Genomic DNA, 20,723 nt, shown 5'->3' with positions numbered 1-20,723 from the left:
AGAGTCTCCATAATTTTCACTACAATGTCTGACATGCAATCAAAAATTACAAGGCAGTCTAAGAAAACATAAGCATCTGATGAGAAATTAAGAGAAAGAATAAACAGAATCAGCCTCATTTAATTTACATATTTCAGTTATAAGACATATGCTTTTATGATTAATATATTTATGAAAACAGGGAAGGCTGGAGATGTCAACACAGGCCTAGAATTCATTAAAGAAACGCTGTTAACATAAATTCTAGAAATAAATACTATAATTGAGATTAAGCATTTAGTAAAAGAGTTTGCCAATAGATTAGATACATAAGAACAGGATCAGTGAACAGGAATATAGGTCAGAAGAAGGTATCCAAAATGGCATACAGAACAAAAAGAAGCAAGAAAATACAGAAAGGAGAATATACATATGAGACAGTGAAAATGTCTAACGTATGTGTATTCAGAGTACCAAAAGTGGAGGAGACAATGACACAAAACCAGTATCTGAAGAGTGGATAAGAATTTTCTAAACTGACAAAAGTCATCAAATTACAGATTTAATAAACTACATATTCAAACTAGGCTAAATGTAAGGAAAACCAAATCTAGACACATCATAATCAAATGCCTAAAAACCAAAGATGAAGAGAAAAGTCCAAAAGCAGATAGAGGAGAAAATAAATATAAATTCTTTAGGGAAGAAAACAACAAGACTGATGGAAGATAACAGAAATGAACGAAGTCAAAAGATACTGGAATGGCACCTTTAATATATGTGTGCTGCCAAAGTGACCACATGGAATGCTTCTTTAAAGTGTTGGTGGGGAAAAAAAAAACTCCCAGCTTAGAACTAGATAAAAATTACAATAGAATGTTTAAAAACCATATAACTATAAAGCTAATAGAGTTTAAAACAGAATATAGAATGTTTTACTAACACAAAAGAGAGAGAAATAAAGGAATAAAAACAAATGTGACAAGTGGAAAACATGTGGCAAAACGAATAGACTTAAACCCCAAATAAATGATGGATAAAAAAATTTAAAGACCTAAATAGAAATATAACACATCCACAGATTAGAACTGCAAAATAGAAACACAATGAGGTAACATCAGAATGCTAAAAATTAAAAAGACTGACAATATCAAAAAACATTAACATTTAACTGAAAAATCTGACATTATTTTTCAAGAGCCTAATTACAACAAACAAGTGGTCTCTTAAGACAGAAGGTATAGCTCAAGTGGTAGAGTGTATGCTTATTTTTTCATGTACTAGGTTCCAGGTTCAATTCTCAGGACCTCCATTTAAAAAAAAATTAAATAAATAAGCCTAATTACCTCCCCCCTAAATCAAAAACAAACAAAAAAGATAGAAGGTATAGATCATATAGGAAGAACTGATGAGATTTAGTAAATTAGTGGTGTGAGAGAGATGGATCAGAGCAGGTTGAAAAGATTCTGGTTTGAATAATGTTGCCCAGAATCAGGATGAGTATGTACAGCATGTACATTAGGGACAAAGATGATGAATTAATTATAGTAAATGAAACTGAGCTGCTTGTGGGCCATACAAGTGAAGCTGCCCAATAGGCAACAGGGTCCACTGAGTTTGGCAAGTGAAATATAATAAAAACTTTAGGTCATTTCAATGAAAAGACAGAGGAAGAAACTAGTTTACAGTAGGTTGAGAAGCAAATGAAAAGCAAAGAATTAGAAACAGCACAATTACCACACTGCATTAAGTTTTCTGTTAACATGTTTCCCTACAAACATAAGTCCTTTGAGGACAGAAAAGAAAGCCTTATGTATCACAGTATCTAGGACAGTGCCCAACACATAACTCAATTCTGTCTCTTTGTTCCTAGGGAAAAAGCACTCATTTTTCAGTAACGTTAGTATTACTCCACTCATAAAATTAGGAAATCAAAGGATGAGGAACAATGGCCAAATCCATAGATTAAATGGAGTACTTTTTGCTATACTGCATTAGGATTTCTTTTTTTTAATAAAAAAAAATCTTTAACAGAAACACATTTAGAGTACTCTGCCCCACAAAACATGTCACTATCTTAAGGTATAGTAAATAAGTAGGGAGTAGAACCTAGAAAGAGATGAGTCTGACAATACAAGGGTCTCAAACCACATTTTAATGACTCTTGATTTCATTCTAAGTGCAATGGGAAGCCACCAAAGAATTACAAGCAGGAGAGAATGTGACAAAAATGGCATAATTTGATTCACATTGTTAAAATAAATAAATAAATAAAGGAGAGGCAGCTCTGGGGAAAAGGCAGAAGGGAAACAAGGGTGGAACCACCAAGACCAGCCTCTAGGTAAAAAATTACAACTTGAAAATGGCAGTGGATAGCATAAGAAACAGCCAATTCAAGGAACTCAAAACACTGTTCTCTAGCTTTTGAACATCTAGCCTCTAACCTCTTTTTATTTAATATTATAAACTAAATTGAAAGGAATACCATTTCTTTGAAAAGGTAATCATATATACATATCTATACAGAGATATAGATGGATAAAGATATAGATATATAGATATAGCTTATAAAGGTAAACCAATTTGTCCTGTGACCCACTAAACCACCTTGAGGATTTTATCTGAAGTCACTTCACAAATGAGAACATATGCACAGTGAGTCACTGAAGCATTATTAGTACTATTAAGAGACTGAAAACTACCAAAATGCACATCAATAAGATACCAGCTGAATACCTGATAATATACCTGAGTATTATGCAACCATAAAATATGAGGAAGATCTCTATGAACCAAAGATTCCCAGGTATATCATGTAATGAGAAAAACAAGGGGCAAAATATAATACACTACACCTTTTGTGTAAGAAGGTGGAGAGGAGATAAGAGAGCATATTCTAGTATTTATTTTTCAAGAAATACAGGGAGGATACACTAGAAGTTAATGAAAATGGTTATCCATAGGGGCAGGTAGGAGCAGGGATGGGAATGAATTACCTCACTATACCTTTTGATATAGTTGTGATTTTAAACTATGCAAATATTTTATATACTCATATAGTAAAGTCAAACTGATAAAAAAGCAAACATTAAAATTCAGCACATACAGAAATCGTATATCAACACCAAGATATAACTGAAAAAATAATAATTCAAGTAACTTCTGAGATCAGTACCTAACATATGCCTCAAGGGGGTTAATTCTGCAAGAACAAAAGGAATTGCAAAGAAATTATGAACTTTACTTCATAGGTTTGCTGTTGGCAGTGGTATTAATGTAGTAATTCTGAAACTATTTTGTGTATATTGTGGAGTACAGCAAATGAATAAATATAGGTGTTCCTGAGAACAAGGTTTCACTATGGAAAAAAGGGAGGTTCAAATTAAATGGGGGGAAAGTTAAGAATTCTGTGGCAATGGATGTGAATGGAAAGTATCAGGATCCACCGACCCCAATTTTAGTTTTTTCGTTTCTTTTTTGAGCAGTTGTAACTATTTGCAAGGACTGACATTTCATGACTTCTACTGTTGGAGACCTTATGAAGAATAAGGAGAAAATTCACTTAAAAAAAAGGATAAAACTCTTCCTATCTTTCAATTATTATATGAGTACAGTGAGCCTTTTTATAAGCCTAAGGAGCATGATAAGGTCCTAGTGATTATATTTTTCCTATATCTTGTCATTTCATCACCCAGTAATTAATTAATGATTACTCATCAATTTTTCCTAACTATGCTTAAAGAAAAAGAGCTATATAAAAAGTAACGGAGAAATCAGGGAAATCACCTAGAAGGATGATGCAATCAATAGTAAAAACAAAATCATTCTTCAGTTTTCTTACTGCACTGCTTAAAGTATGGCATCATTTTCCAAAAAAGTATAAAAGATGAAGATACCATCTTTGCAGTCTGTTTTTAGCTTTCAAACACAGTTGACAATTCAGAAATTTTCTTTCTCTTACCAAAATGGTAAGGAGAAGAGTGACCAGAGGAAGACACTTCACAATTATTAAACAAATTAGAATGTGAATTAAAAAATGATAGCAGCTCCCTTCACCAGAACTGTCCAACAGAATTTTCTTTGATGATGGAAATCTTAATCAACACTGTCCAATGCAACAGCCAACAGCCATGTGTAGCTATTGAGTACTAGAAATGTGGCCATTATGAGTGAGAAATTTAATTTTTAAAATTTTAATTAATTTGAATTAATTTGAATTTTAAATTTAAGTTACATGTAGTTTACTGGCCACCATATTGGACAGCACAACTAGATACAAATAATGATAATGACAATATTAATGTAAACTAAATCTTAGATTATGAGTCTTCAAATGACAATATCCTAGATGAATCTTCTCAAACTCAACAATGAGCAATATACAAAGTCAACTCAAGGTGGATAAATGACCTAAATATAAGAGCAAAAACCATAAAACTCTCAGAAGAAAATATAGTTGTAAATCTTCATGACCTTGTACTTGGCAATGGGTTCTTAGATGTGATACCAAAAGCAGGAGCAACAATAACAACAGAAAAAAGATAAACTGAACTTAATCAAAATTAAAAACTTTTATCCATCAAAGGACATTATCATGAAAGTGAAAAGATAACCTATAAAACGGGAGGAAATATTTGTAAATCATACATCTGATAAGGGTTTAACAACTAGAATATACAAAAAACATACATGTAATAAGGATTTAATACCTAGAATGTATAAATGACAACTACAACTACCAACAAAAGACAATCTAATTTAAAAATGGGCAAAGGATCTGAAGAGACATTACTCCAAAGATATACAAATGGCCAATAAACACATGAAAAGATGCTCAACATCTTTAGCCATTACAGAAATATAAATCAAAACCACAATAGGTCAATGATCTTAACACCTACTAGGACATCTCAAATTAAAAAAAAAAAAAAAGGAACGTGTTGGCAAGGATGTGGAGAAACTGGAAATCTTACACATTGCTGGTGAGAATGTAAAACTGTGCAACATTGTGGAAAACAGTTTGGCAGTTCCTCAGAAAGTTAAACATAGAATGACCATATGACTCAGCAACTCCACTCCTAGGTATATATCCCAAAGAACTGTAAATAGGAACTATAACAGATACTCACACACCAATGTTCATAGCAGCGTTATTCACAAGAGCAAAAAGGTGGAAACAACCCATGAGTTCATCAACAGATGAAGTGATAAACAAAATGCAGTGCATGCATACAGCAGAATATTATTAATAAAAAGGAATACAGTTGTAATACATGCCAGAACACAGATGATGAACCTTGAAAACATCAGGCTACTCACAAAAGGACAAATACTGTATGATTCCACTTCTATGAAATATCTAGAATTGGTAAATTCATATAGAAAGAGGGTAGATTAGAGATTAGCGGGGCTCAAGGGAAGGGAGAATGAGAAAGTTATTGCTTAATGGCTGGTTACAGACTTCCTGTTGGAGGTGATGAAAAAGTTTTGGAAACAGTGGTAATGGCTGCATCACACTGAATATAATTAATGCCACTGAACTGTATACTCTTAAAGCTGGTTAAAATGGCAATTTTTATGTTATATATATTTTATCACAATAAATAAGATTGCTGTAATAAAAGAGCTTTGAATTCCATTTCTTTTTCCACTCCTAAAAGTTTTTAAGCTTCTTACGGAGACTAGGGGGAAAAAAATCCTGACAGCAAAGGTCCTAAAAAACATCATGCCAACTAAGAAGAGAACTAACTACATGTATTTGAATGCAGTACAATTTTTTTTCAAGCTTCTGCGAAGTGGTTTTTTTGTTTGTTTGTTTGTTTTGAATTATGCTGAATAAAGTTTGACTGACTTGGAGGAGAAAAAAAAGAATCAAAGAATGAACAATATACTTCTGAGAACAAAAAGAAAATAGAGTATTCCCACCCACTTAGCTATTCACCAAAAAGAACTTTATCATGTGATAGCCTGCAACAAGAACCTGGACAATCCATTTTTCTAAAAAGATGTGTGGCAATATTCTTAAATCTCTTGTGATCTTTGTGCAATGAAATTTACTTACTATTTTCAAATTCTTATTGAAATAGCCAATAAAATTGGCTTTCACTATGCCTTATTCTTATTTCTTTACATTGCTTGTAAAAATTACTTTGAAAAATAGGAAAGTAAAGATTTCTTGGATGCAGATGGTAAATGGTGATGACTATTTTTCCTGGTATACTGAAGGTTAATATACTTCCTTAGAACTGTCCATCAAAAGGACCTTGATGCAACAGTGTCTCAGTAACAATGAGCACAACTTGGGTCCAGATCTTGGTTTCTAAACATTTCTCATTAAAAGAAACCAGAGCTCTTTGAAGAAATAAGTCAATTTCAGAACAAAGGTAAGAAAACTACAAGGGAAGCCTGGGACACCTTGTGCCAGAAAACAAGGTAATGATCAAAGAATGATAAGATATGCCAAAAGGATGCAGGAACCAGCTTGAAAGGGCTCCCACTGGCCAAATTTAGGACAATTTGAGCATCAAAAGGAATAATGACAAATTATAACACACTGAATTAAAAAAAAACAAAACCAGGGTTTACAGTGATACTAAAAGGGGGGAAGAGGCTCTTCTTTACCAAAAAATAACAGCTATATATAGAGAGATGGTTAGAAAAACACTAATTTGCAAACACCAAAACAATAACTGATTCAGGCAAGGATCATCCATGGTAAACAGTTGTTGGAGAACAGTATATTTATAATGTCTTCAAGTATTATTACCTTTTCAAGTACTTACTTCTTACACTGGGGAATAGGTACCTAAGGTGGAGAGATCTGGTAGGTACTACCTTAAACAGGTAATTAGCAACACCAGTAAAAGAATTAAGTAACATTATATGTCTCCTGCTTTGATGCAATAAGAAGTCATCATCAACTATGTAGTATTCTTGCCAAAAATGTTTGTTTCTTCATGATTACATACATCAGACATCTCCAAATTGTGGGGCATTCTATAAGTAAACTGTTGCAAATTCTTCAAAAACACCAATTTCATAAAGACAAAAGAAGGCAGGGGGATTGTTTCAGATGAAAGGAAATTAAAGAGACTGCCAAATGCAGTCTTTCATTGGATTCTGGATTAAAAAATATTATAAAGGACATTTTTAGAAAAACTTAGGAAATATGAATATGCTAAATAATATTATTGTGTGTCAATGTTCATTTGCTGGGTTAGAAAAAAGATATTATGATTATGTAGGAGAATGACCTTCTCCTAAAATGATATGTGTTAACAGTACCAGGGATGTGAGGATGTCTGCAGTTTACTTTCAAATGGTTCTGTAAGAAAAAAAATAGGAGAAAGAAAAAGCAAATGAGACAAAATACTATTGATGACAAACTATTCTTCAAACTTTTTTGTTGTTTTACGTATTTTCAAAATAAACAGCTGTTGCTTTAAAAAGAAAACTGCCTTTGGACAGACTAAAAAGATTAAAACTCACTAATCTGGAGATGAAGACAAGCATGATACAGACTATAAGATTTTTAAACCCAAACTGAAAACATCAGAACAAAATCAAACAGGTATGGTCACAACATAGACTCTGGGCACCTCCTTCGCCCTTTCCCCACTTGCGTTTTGGAATTATTCTCGTACTCCAATCTGGAGAGGCCTAACACAATGAAAACCGGGTTTTTTCCCCTTGAAATACTGTATCACAATGTTTATTAATAACTTCCAAAAGACTAAAATCAAAGTTCTTTCATCTCATGGCACATGACTGGCATGATAATAAGTGCTAATGACAACAAAAACAAATTGTTCTAAAATAAAATATAATTCACAAGTCATGAGTTCTGAAAACTCATTTACTTACAAAATGTATCTTTGGCTATAAGCAAACTTATTCTTACAACTCTTCCTTTCTTAAAAATGAAAAAAGAAAAGAACTTCAACATTAAAAAGATCAAACACACTCTCTTCAATAAATTACCTATAACTCAATTCAGAAAAAAGCATTTTCTAAAATTCCACACCCATTCAGAAAACCTCTTAGCTAACCAGGAATATAAGGAAAATTCCCTAATCTGATAAAAAATACAAAAAAAAATCCACAGAAAATATCATATGTGGTGAATTTTCTTGTTTACCCCTAACACCCACTATCACCATTTCTATTCAACCTTGTACTAGAAATCCTAGCCAGTGCAAAAGACAAGAAAAAGAAATAACATAAGGACTGAAAGGATAAAATAAGGCAATCTTGAGGAATCACAATAAAACGTACACTACCAGGTATCAAGATGACTTGTAAAGCTATAAAAATTGGACAGTATTAGTTTGGTGCAAGAATAAACAAATAGGCTAATGGAACAGAATTGAGAAACAGATCCACACATGCAGTCATCTGATTTATGACAAAGATGACAATGCAGTGGAAAGAGAACAATCTTTCTAATAAATGGTGACAGAGCAATTAGTTATCAATACGGTAAAAATGAAACCTAACCTCAATCCTCCATAATACATAAAATCAATTCCAGGTAGATTGTAGATCTAAACATGAAAAGCAAAACAATAAAGCTTCTGGAAGATAACATAAGAGGATATCTCAGAATATTAGGGTAAGGAACACTTTTTAAGAACAAGACCAAATAACATTAACCATAAGAAACGACTGTTAAAATTAATTTCTATTCATTAAGGGACACCATTACAGAGTGTCAGATCAAGCCACAGACTAGGGAAGAAATTTACAAAACATTCCTGGAAGAGCACTCATTAAAAGTACATAAAGAATTACAATGAGTCAATTAGTATATGGCAAGCATCTCGACAGAAAAGGAATAAGAGATGAGTAGGTATTTTACCAAAAAAACAAAACAAAAATCCTACAAATAGCCAGTAAGTATTTGAAAAGGTTCTTAACCTCATTCATTAGTCATTATTAGAATGGCTAGCAAATACGAAAAGGACAGACAGTACCAAGTGGTGATGAGGACATGAAGTAGCTGGAACCTTCACCCACTACTGACAGGAACATAAATTGGTATAACCACTTTGGAAAATAAGCATTGTAAGTAGAATTGAAGATACAAATATTCCATGATAAAGTTCAGGGAAAAACTACAAACAACCCAAAAGGTTCACCTGAAAAATTAAGAGGTAATGAAGACTCTTAGTATCAGTTTTGTAAATGTCTTATCCATAATGCCTGGCACTCAAAGAATTTACTAGATATAATGCAATCCCACAATCCCCTCATCCCTCTCCTCATGAATGACAAATGGATTCTTATCATTTAAGATCAGTAGGAGGACTCTCTAAACACATTCCAATGGATTCTCATTTCACAAAAATTAAAACCAAAATCCTTACAATGATCTGGAACAGCTCCTTACCTATCACAAACCACCTGACATTTTAAATGTGCCTATTCCATGTCTTTACCACTAGAATGTGATCCTGGTCAAAGTAAAAACTTTATTTTATTCACCACTGCATCCTCAGCAGAGGATGGCATATAGTAGATACAAGCCTGACATGCACTAGGTACTCAATAAGTATCTGTGAAAAATTTTACGCTTGGCTTCTGGGCTTAAAGAGAAGAAAAACAGCTGTTGTACAGAGTACATGGCTGACAGTTTCTTAAACTATGTGCAATTTATCATAAGAAATATACAAACCAAAGTTAAATTAGCTGTTCTGCTTTATGAAAAATTTGAACTATTTACCCTTAATGCATTTAATTCCCCAGGTTCTATATCAGGAAAGTATAAGTTATTTTAAAATTCCAAATCACATGAGCCACTCAGTAATTACAATAAACTAAGTAATATCATCCTCATGAATTTTCCAAAACTACTGTTACCCTACAAATAAACCTAGGAAACAATAATATATACCACTTTTTTCACAATACTATATAGCAGAATCTCAATAATTCTGCTAAAAAAAGATAACAGTATCTGTAGACATAAAATATAGATATCACCTTAATCAAGGTGATACAACACTTAAGCCAAGAAAACAAAATTTCAATATAATGCAATTCTAAGATAGAACCAGATTTAATAAGATGTTAGTATGAGGAAATTTCTCCTACAAAAGCCCAAAACACTCCACTACAATCATAGATTATAACTTTTATGGTATAGTTCAGTCCAGAGAGTCTCCTAAGCAGATTATATCCTTCCACCAAATACTTTACTGCTATCAGTAAAAGCAAATTTAGTTAAAAGAGGGGAAAAGAAAGATAATCCAAGTTCCCTCCTGTCCCTGTATCTTTTGATAGAGTATTAAGAAGTATATAAAACTTCCAAAAAACAAAGAAAAGGAAACCAACTGGGAGAATGGATATTTGAATAAATTGTATCTATCCACTCTGGTGTAAGAAATAAACCTGCATAACTTGTGTTCAAACCAACCAAGAGCCATTTGCCAGGCCCAGAAAGTATTTAGCAATTAAAGATAACATCCCAGGTTTCATTAAAATTAATTAGTTTTTTAAATGTCCACCAACAGATGATTGGATAACAAAGTTGTGGTATATATACAATGCAATACTACTCAGCCATAAAGAACAACAAAGTAATGCCATTTGTAGCAACATGGATGGACCTGGAGATTGTTACACTAAGTGAAGTAAGCCAGAAAGAGAAAGAAAAAAACCGTATCACTTATATATTGAATCTAAAAAATGACATAAATGAATGTAGTTACAAAACAGAAAGACACACGGACATAGAAAACAAACTTGTGGTTACCAGAGGGGAAAGGGGGGAGTTGGAGGGATAAATTGGGAGTTCAGGCTTTGCAGATACAAATTACTATAAATAAAATATATAAACAGCAAGCTCCTACTGTATAGCACAGGGAACTATATTCAGTACCTTGTAATAGCCTACAATAAAAAAATATGAAAAGGAATATATAACTGAATCACTATGCTATACACCAGAAATTAACACACTGTAAATCAACAATACTTCAATTTTTTAAAAAAATTTTTAAAAATACAGTGTATAATAGCTAATCAGGTTGATATTCAGAAAACTTAGGTTTCATCAATAGCCTTTATTGAAAAAAATTCCATTTGATTTCACTCACTTTTAGGTTAAAATAAGAAATGAAACTGTGTGCTTTAAAAACATTATTCAGTGGTGTGTTTTCCTGTATAAAGTGTGTGAATATTTATACACATATAAACATAACTGTAACCACAGTACATACTGTTCAACAATTTTTAATGACTGCAATAAAAGCTCCTCATACGTATCATGATTTATTTAACCAATCCCCTAGTGTTGAATTTTTAGTTTTTCATTATTTTAAACAAATCTGCAGGGAATCTTTTTGTACATGTCTTTTTGCTAGATCAGTAAGAAACAAACATAAGTTTTAACTAAAAAAATTTTTTTGGAAATGTCAGCATTGATGCCATAAATGAGAACAATATTCAAATATTTGATCTTGTCCACTTACTAAAGATGTCATTATTGGGGTTTTGGATCATTCATGCCCCTCTTTGTCTTTTTCCTCAGGTTACTAATTTTTTTCTGAGTTATTCAGTGCTCCAAAGAATAAACAAGGAAAAAACACAGGCACCAAGGTAAAATGTGTTATACTCCTTAGCTGAATTAAAAAGCAAAAACATTGACGAGCAACATTTAAACCACCTTACCCACTAGCCCTTCTTAACCAAGGTTCCCAGAGAAAATAATTCCCTGACCCTAAGGTATCAACTGTATATAAATAATTCATTTCTATCCTCTGCACCTAGAGCCTACTAACTAGGTACCATCCTAGGGAAAACTGAAAAAAGGTCATTCAAATCATCTTCTTCAGGTTTCAGTTCTCTCACAGAACGATGGTAGGGAAAGGCAAGTGTGAAAGCATGATTAATTAGACTTACATAAAGGAATACTGACTGCTACACTAATATAAAACTACTGTGAGGGAGGTTGGAGGGCATAGCTCAGTGGTAGAGCTTGCTGCACATGAGGTCCTGGGTTCAGTTCCCAGTGCCTCCGTTACGGGGAAAAATGAAATATAAAATTAAAAATTAAAAAAAAAATTACTATGACTTTTTTCCTTTTTCATTCCAATAATGTTTCAACACTTCTACTTTACTGGAGTTCACTGTACTCCTACAAGCTGCTTGGTTGGTTTTAAAGCCTAAAAGTTCCTCACAAGAAATTTAACTATTTACTAGGTAAAGCTTCCCTATACTGAACTATATAATTAAAGGACAGCTATCTAACCAGTATGTTTTGTCGCCTTACGGGTCTCTGCTGTCCACTGAAGCAGATCCACTCAAATATAGTCTATTCTGTTTACTGAGGCGCTTTATCATGAACTGGGAATGACTTTACATACCCATAACAGACATGCACATGCTTATTTTATGTGCCAAAATAAATACTAACATAGCACAGAAAAGTAATTTGGTAACATACTCAGTGTCTACCGAAGACTGTTATTCAGGTCTCCACAGGACTGTAATGGAGAAGGCAGTTTTCAAATGTAACTGGATACCATACCAGAAAGCTGTTCAGAGCACCCCAAAATGTATCGTTTGTCTTTCACACACACTAATACCAGAATAAAACCAAGGATTTCTGTTTTTAACATATCAAATGGGAGAAAACATATCAAGTCAGTGGTACGCAAACATTATACTATGGAGAGAATTAATTCCTCTACATAAGAAAGGCAAAACCGTCTTCTGAGGGTCTGTTTCACATTTCCTATAAGAACAAAAAATGTAAATAGCTTTTGCCAAAGATGAACAAATCGGTTTTATGAAGGGCTGTCTTCTTTTTCTTCTCTTAAAAAAAAAAAAATCCATTAAACACACCAAACTTGAATTTTTAAACTCCCAACTTGAAAAGAGCCAAGTTTTAAACCCAACCGTTGTATATGGTTTTAGAGGAAAAATGGCTCTCAGAAAGGAAAATCCAATGCACAAAATAATTTAGAACCAGATCAAAGTAGGAAAGATTCCCACAATTCATCCTAACAGGTGGTTTCCAAGCAAACCAGGATTATTTAGGTTCTCCGAAAAGCCCCTCATCTAACTGAACTGAGTATATTTATATACCTGTGTAAGTAGTTACTTTATACAGAAATGTTCAATAGAAAAACTGAGGGATTCCCAGTGTTTATAGTTTTGAAACAACTTTCTAACCCTTATAACCATGATATTCTCAATATGACACAGGACATTTTAGGTAAGTTAAACGCTACCTTTCAAAATAAGAATTTAAAACTTTCAGAAGACAGTGAGAAACTGAAACGCTACAGAATCTAAAGAGAAAAAAAATTTCAGATTAAACAATAATACTCTATTTCTATACTTCTTCGTATACAATCCCATTAGAAAATACAAAACCACCTTTCTTCTTTATTGGTAGATCAAAACTCATTATACAACTGAAATTAAAATTTAATAAAATGGCATTCTACTTTGACAAATACTAAACCAAACCTGGAACTGCACATGAAGCGTATCATTACAAACCTAGTAAAACTTTTAAGTGCAGATAAAGAGCAACAAAGAGTATACATTGTAGTAACGATTAGGTAACAAGCTAAAAAAATAAGTTGAACACTTCCATTTACAGGGTGTCCTTCACCAAGAAAATTCCTACACACTGTCGTAGGCATGAAGTTTAAAAACTCACTTTGATACACAAGTTAAACAGATTCTCGCATCCCTCTTCCCCATCCCTCCCCTCCCCTTGGAGGTCAAAGGGCTCCAGACAAAAGACAACAAGAGCACGTGACAAAAGTTTCTCCCAACACTCTCTCCGGGCCTAGAGGCTGCGCTCCTCCCCCGTTCGGGGTCAGGAGTGAGCTGGGCCCAGCCAGAGGGATGCGGCCCACTGAGGGCAGGAGGGGGTCGGCCGGGCGGGCGGAGGTCAGCCCCCGACCCCGGGGAGCGGGGACGGGGCGCCGAGGACAAGCGTCCCGAGACCGCCGGCGGAAGCGCGGGGCCGGGAACGCGGCCTGTTACCTTTTCCTGCTCCTCGCGGAGCCGCGCCACCTCCGGGGCGCGCAGCGGCGCCGCGGCCGAGGCCGAGGCCGAGGCGTGGGGCCCGGGATCGGGCGGGGCCTCCATGGCGGGGGCACCGGGGCCTCAGCGGGGCGAACGAGTCCTAAACAAGTGTTTATGGAAGCGGCGTGGCTGGCGGCTACCCAGCGCCCGCGTGCTCGCCCTCATGCACTGCGCGCCCCGCGCTGAGGAGGCCGCGCCCGCCTTCTCTGCTACCGCGGCGGCCGCTGCTCGCGTCCGGGCTGCCCCCGGCCGCATCTCACACGCGCATGCCGCCCGCTGCCGCCGCCGCCACCGGCTCGGAGCAGCAGACCGGTCCTCGAGAGGGAGAGGCGCCGATCCGGTGGCTGGGCCGAGCCAGGCGTCCCGTGCCGGCCGCGCCTCCTCCGCACCTCCCCCGTAGACCCCGCCCCTCGCCCCGCCCCGCGCGGCACGCTGGGAAGCGCGCGCAGCCTCCGCCCCCTCGCCCCGCCCCTGGTGAGTCACGTGGTGCCGGAGCGGCGCAGCGGCTGGCTTAACCTGAGCCTGTGCGCTATTGTAGCCCTCTGGAAGCTTTCATTCTAGCAGGGAATCAATGCTCAGTGAGTGTTAACGGAGGTGAGCACTGTCTTAGCCTTATGTCCACCCTCATGCCCCTCGTCGTTAACGCTCCATCTGGCGGTAGGAGCGTAATTCATGCACTAATGCTGTTTCATATGCTGGTTTAATTTCAGCAAATTCAACCCATTCCTGTGCCTGTTTAATGAATTAAAACATGCAACTAGATTTTGCATGTGTATTAATTACTGCACACATAAGTTTTCCTTATATAAAGCTATTGTGTTTAATACATTGCTCTGTATCGGCTATTTAAGAGACTTTTCAAGGATAACTTTACCCATACTTTTTCTCTTATTTCAAAATTCCTGTGACCTTTTTCTCATACAGCCTCTGTACACAGTAGGTACCCAATTAATGCTTACTGAATGGAACTGGCCTTGCCCTAACAACCGTCTCAGCTGCAATCCGTAACAGAAGGTCCTGTTCCTTCGGTGTTGTGCTAATGGGAACGGGGCTGGGAGGTACCTGCGGTTCTCATACTGGGGGGTCAGCTTGCTCTATTTCTCCTTCCTTCTGGCCAGCTCACCAGTCCAGACACACCGTTTTTCCTTTCGCTTCAAAGAAAGAAGTGAGGAAAACTTGGGCAAATGGTTAATGTTAACTCCTCTCTTTTCCTCACTGCATATCCAACAACACCTCTGAAACAGGCAGATTCTGACTGCTCTCGCACCACCATCTCTGTCTGTCCTCAACTGCTTCAGCAGCTTCTTCCCTGGCACTCCTGCTCTCACTTTTGCCTCCTGTAATGGACACTGGCAGCTGCTCACCCTGTCTCCCCTCATTCACATGTGCGTCTCTAGCCCATGTAGCTCCTGTGCCTGTGGGAAGCTGACCCACCCCCAGCTCCAGAGGAAGGATAATGCATTTTCCTTGTAAGTGGTTGCTTCAGGATAGGCACGTGACACTCCACAAATAGAAGTTTCTTGGAGGCTTCTGAGAAAGTTCTCCCTCATTCTTTTCAAGTGCTTCCATAAAAAATCTATCCATCCCTTTGGCATGAAGCACCAAGCATGTGGCTCTGTGTGTTTCAGGTCTAGGAAGACCACCTAGACACATCCTAGACTCAGAATGAAGTTGACTCTGTGACCAGCAGAGCCAAGAGACAGAACTTAAGTCCTTGACTACATCACAGAATTTGATTCAGGGCTGAATCAGCCAACTCTGATGTCTGCGTTACTTCTGGATTTCTGGTTAAAGAGGCCAGTACATTTCCTGACTGATTAAGGCAGTTTGCATCAGATTCTTTTTTCACTAGCAGCCAAAGACATCTGATTTACACACCTCTAATTTATTCTCAACTGCAGCCTGTGAGCTTTTCAAAAGTAACCAGATCATATCACTCTCCCTTTTAAAGCCTTCTCTAACTCCCCATTGGTTCTAGGATAAAATTCAGATGCCCTTCTAGAATTCTGCATTATCCCACTTTTCCCCACTCCTTGCAAGTTCCCTGACGTTTATACCAACCACAATGGTTTCTCTTTTCTTCAGATAGTCTAAACTAATTCTTGCCTCAGGGTCTTTGCACTGATTGACCCTTCTGCCTGCAATGGTACTCCCAGGTTTTTGCTTAATTGACAGCTTTGCATCACTCAGGCCTTGGTTCAGATAAAGAGGCTTTCCTGATATCCTGTCCATAGCAGCCTCTCCACTCTCCTTTAAGCATCCACAAACACCTCACTTATTAAAATTTTCTTCCTAGCGCTAATAGCTCTTTAATATTATCAATTTTATCTGTCCCCATGCTAATTATCATCTCTCCACACTAGAATGTCAGCTTCCTGACAGCAGGAAATTCCGAGCGCAAAAGACAGACTCGCTCAATGTGCAGAAGAGCCTGTCTGAATGGCAGAAAGCAGACCAGCCTATGTCAGAATGCTTCCTATTCAATGTAAGGATGTCAGAAGTGGCAGCAAAAGGACTTAGATTTTAAACCCAAAGAGACCCAAGTTATAGTTTCAGTTCTGTCACTTGCCTACTGAGAAGCCTTAGGCAAGAAACTTAATTTCAGTCTTTCTGAAGTTAAGTTTCTAAGCTTCACTGACTTGTACAGCAGGGCTTAGAACAATACCTGCTTCAAGGCTGTCTGAACAATAAAGGCAATTGCAGTGTAAAAGTCGACAGATCTTCCTCCATCCATCTAAAATCCTTCACATTATAATCACTTACCCCGGTGAATATCAGCTACCCTCAAACACCTTCAAAAGCAAAGTTAAATTTCAGCAAATATTTGTGGACCCCCTTCCATGTACCAGGCCCACCGCTGAGCATGGGGGACAAGAGGTGAGCAAGGCAGGCGCCAGCCTTTTCCATGGATCTGGGAGGCAATGGAGGGCCTAAGGCCTTAGATAAGATGCTTACAATTCTATGGGAGGCTCATCCTTAACCCCAGAGTCAAAAGATCATCCCCTCCATGAACCTCCTATAGCACTTCATCTGCGTGTCCTTAGGGGTGACACTGACCAAGTCAATCCTTGTACAATGTTTTTTCTGTACATGTGTCAGCCTCCCCTCCAAGGACAGGGATGAAATCTTCCTCAAAACTGAAAAATTCATAGCACCAAACATGGAACTTGGTGCAATTTGCTACCATCTCTCAGATGCCAGTGACAGAAAAAGGAGGGGGACAGAAGGACATCAGGCAAAATGGTGGCATACGAGGACCTAGGGGTCAGTCCCTTCACCAAAACCACCACCAGCTGGGGACAGAAAACACTTCAGAATCAACTGTCTTGAAACTCTGGAGCCTGATCAGACACTTACAACAACTAGAGGGTGCTCGATGAAGGAAGTGGCTGCTGTTACTGGTAAAAGAATAGGGGGAAGGACAGAACCAGCTGCCATGCCCCATTCTCCAGCCCCCACCCCGCCATGCTGCTGTGGGGGAAGCAGCCAGCATTCCTGGAGGGGCTGGCTGATGCCAGGGCAAGCAATAAGATCCTCATCCCCCCAAAACTTGAGACTGTGCATTTTGGTCAGTCTACCAGTTCCCCGAGAGACTGGTAGAGACCAGCACAGACTCTCTTCTTGGTTTCAACATTCTCAAGTTGCAGCAGTTTCCTCTGACAACATCGATCAGGAGATTTAAAGGGGCAGAATGCTTTTTTTTTTTAAGGAAAATTTGTCAAGTCGTTGGCTACAGAAATAACGGAACAGAAACTTCAATGACCATACATATCAAGGAATACACTTTGAAAAAATAGTTTGGAAAAGTCACTAAACCAAAAGATGGCTGCAACGTTCTACACGCAAAAACCATCAGTCTCTGAGGAAGAGGAGAACCTGATTTCCAGAGTTACCATATTATAATTATAATTATTATAATACTCAAAATGTCCAGTTCTAAACAAAATATTATAAAGCACACCAAAAGAAAAAAAAGGGGGGGAAGTGTAGTCAAGTCATAGAAAAAAGATTAGAAACCATCCCTGAGGGAGCCCAGGCATCAGAAATATTAGTCAAAGACATAAAATCAACTGTCTGAAATATGCTTAATAAGCCAAAGAAAATCATGGACAAGGAACTAAAGGAATCACAAGAACAAAGTGTGAACAAATAGGGAATATCAATAAAGAGATCAAAACTGTAAAGGGGAACAAAATAGAAATACTGGAGCTGAAAAATAAAATTGTGGAAATAAAAAATTCACTAGAAGAGCCACAAAACAGATTTGATCAGGCAGAAGAAAGAACCAGGAAACTTGAATATAGCACTTGGAATTACCCAGTTAGAAAAATTACCCAGAAAGAAAAAATAATGAAAGGAAATGAAAAGAGTCTGAAGGCCTGTGGGACACCATCGAACATTCCAACATACGCATAATAGGAATTCCAGCAGGAGAAGAGAGAGAGAAAGGGACAGAAAAAGTTTTTAAAGAAATAATGGCTTGAACGCTTCCCAAATTTGATAAATGATATCAATGTACACATCCAAGAAGCTTAATGAACTCAAAGCAGGATAAACTCAGAGACATGTTTAAGTGAGATGAGTTATAGTTAAATTGTTAAAACCTAAGAACAGAAAGACTATCTTGAAAGCAAAAGAAAGACTGGCAATTTTGCACAAAGTTAAACAGACTTACCATACTAGTCAACAATCGCACTCCCAGGCTTTACCAAACTGATCTGAAAATTTATGTCAACACAAAAACCTGCATGCAAATAGTTATTGCCACAAAGCAAAGACACTATGCATGGATTTAGTTAACATAATACGTGCAAACCAAGAACTGCCTGTTTTGGATTTATTACTGAATGTCTTGGGCCTCACTTTCCTCCAACAAGCGGAGTGACCTGGGAATTTCTGAGGTGCCTCTTACCCTGGCGTTGAGGGACTCAGGAGTCTACGGATGTCCCCAAATGAGGCCCAAATACACCTTAACCTGGCTTCACACTCAGGGTTGCTAGATTTAGCAAATGAAAATATAGGACACTCAGTTAAATTTGAATTTCAGATAAACAAATTTTTTAGTATGTCCATGTAGTATTTGGAGCATGCTTATGCTTAAAAATCCTCATTGTTTATCTGAAATTCAAATTAACTAGGCCTCCTGTATTTTATCTGGCAACCTTATGCACACTCCTGCCCTTGGGAACCTCCTTGCTTCCCCTGAACATCCATTTTCCTCGTTGCTTTAAAAACAAACACTTCTAGCATCAAGGACTGAAGCACTGATTTCAAAGTCCCTGCCACTTAAATGGATCACTTTGATCTGCCAGAAACTGAAGATGGAAACCAGTGACAAGGACAAAAGAAAGCTGGGTGAGGGGAAGTGGGAGAAATGGGGACATTTTATGAAGTTAACCCTAGCTCAAGCCTTGGGGTCGGTTTATCGTGGTGGTTCTCAACCTTGGCTGCACATTGGGACTTGAAAGAATGTTAATGCTTGGATCTGGCCTGGGTTTTGGGAATTTTTCAAGTTCTGATGAATCTACTTTATAGCCAAAGGTGCTATTTTCTTACTGCCAGTAAGCCTCCCAAACTTGGTGGCACAAATCACAGTTCTGGAGGTTGACAGGGTCAGCGAGGTGGCTCTCAGAACCTCATGCACTTGCAGTCACGTTGAAAACCTCCGCATGTGCAAATCTGGACTTGAGGTTAGCTGTCACCTGAGACCTCAGCAGAGTGGTCAGGCAGAACACGTATATGTGACCTCTCCTCCTGACCTAGACTTCCTACAGCTTGGCCACTGGGTTCCAAGGGAGAGCCAGGTGGAAGCGGTCCCACCTTCTCTAATTTAGCCTCAGAAGTCACGTGGCATCACTTCAGCCACATTTTATTCATCACAAGCAAGTCATTGAGGCCAGCCCATATTCAAGAGGTAGGGGATTAATCTCCATCTCCTGAGAGCTTGTTTGGAGTTTCCAGCAGGGGAGCACAGCTGCTCATAAACCCTTGACAGAGAAGAACGGTCCTTCTCTATCGGGGACGGTCATCCTCTTTGACCAAGAGAGCATTTTCGGAGGGATGCACGTGGAGTGGTGAGGGAGGAAGGGGACACCCGCCTAGCCAGCCAGGTCAGCCGAATCAACCCTGGTGGTCAATGGGGTGACAGATGCCGCAACCAGATCGCCCTCACATCCTAAACTCCATCTCTTGTAAGACAAATGTCAGAGAATTCATGGTCAGATGTTAAAATCACCAAATATACCATTGGAAAAAGAAGTTTCCAGAATTCATTTCCTTTTCTACACTACCCCAGCCCAAACTCCTGTCATTGCTCACCTGAGAAAGTGGTCGCTCTGCCTCTCCTCACCTCCCATCCCCCGCCCAATCTGCCCTCCATTCTGTGTGACTGGAGTGTTGAGCTCAGAACCATTCATGGCTTCCCACTGCCCAGAGCAGAGTCTGAGGCCCTGCACAGGCTGGCCTTTGTGTCTCATGCCCCCTCCACCTCAAGCTCCAAGGCAGAGCCCATGCTCTCCTGAGTCGGGTATCCACTCACCCAGCAACTGACAGGCCTGCCTTCCCTTTGCAGGAACAGCCTGCCTCATCCCACCCCAGCCCCAGCCCCAGCCTCTTTCCCCTCCTTCAGGACTTTCTTCATGCCCTGCATCTGGGAAACCCTCTCTGAGCACCCTAAGGGCTGAGAGGCACCCTGCACT

General features: G+C 38.1%; 1 protein-coding gene across 1 annotated transcript in view; it reads right to left on the bottom strand.

The window, feature by feature from the left end:
- URI1 (URI1 prefoldin like chaperone) overlaps positions 1–14,424 on the bottom strand; it is a 63,654-nt gene extending 49,230 nt beyond the window's left edge. Inside the window, exon 1 of the mRNA XM_031458543.2 lies at positions 13,984–14,424. Within this exon, the coding sequence (XP_031314403.1) occupies positions 13,984–14,088 (105 nt within the window). The 5' untranslated portion in view covers positions 14,089–14,424. The remainder of the gene's footprint in view (positions 1–13,983) is intronic.
- Between the last annotated feature and the right edge of the window lie 6,299 nt (positions 14,425–20,723).

This window comes from Camelus dromedarius, chromosome 9 (assembly GCF_036321535.1).
Source record: "Camelus dromedarius isolate mCamDro1 chromosome 9, mCamDro1.pat, whole genome shotgun sequence".
In the NCBI taxonomy this organism is placed as follows: Eukaryota; Metazoa; Chordata; class Mammalia; order Artiodactyla; family Camelidae; genus Camelus; species Camelus dromedarius.
This window is presented reverse-complemented; position numbering and strand designations above follow the sequence as displayed.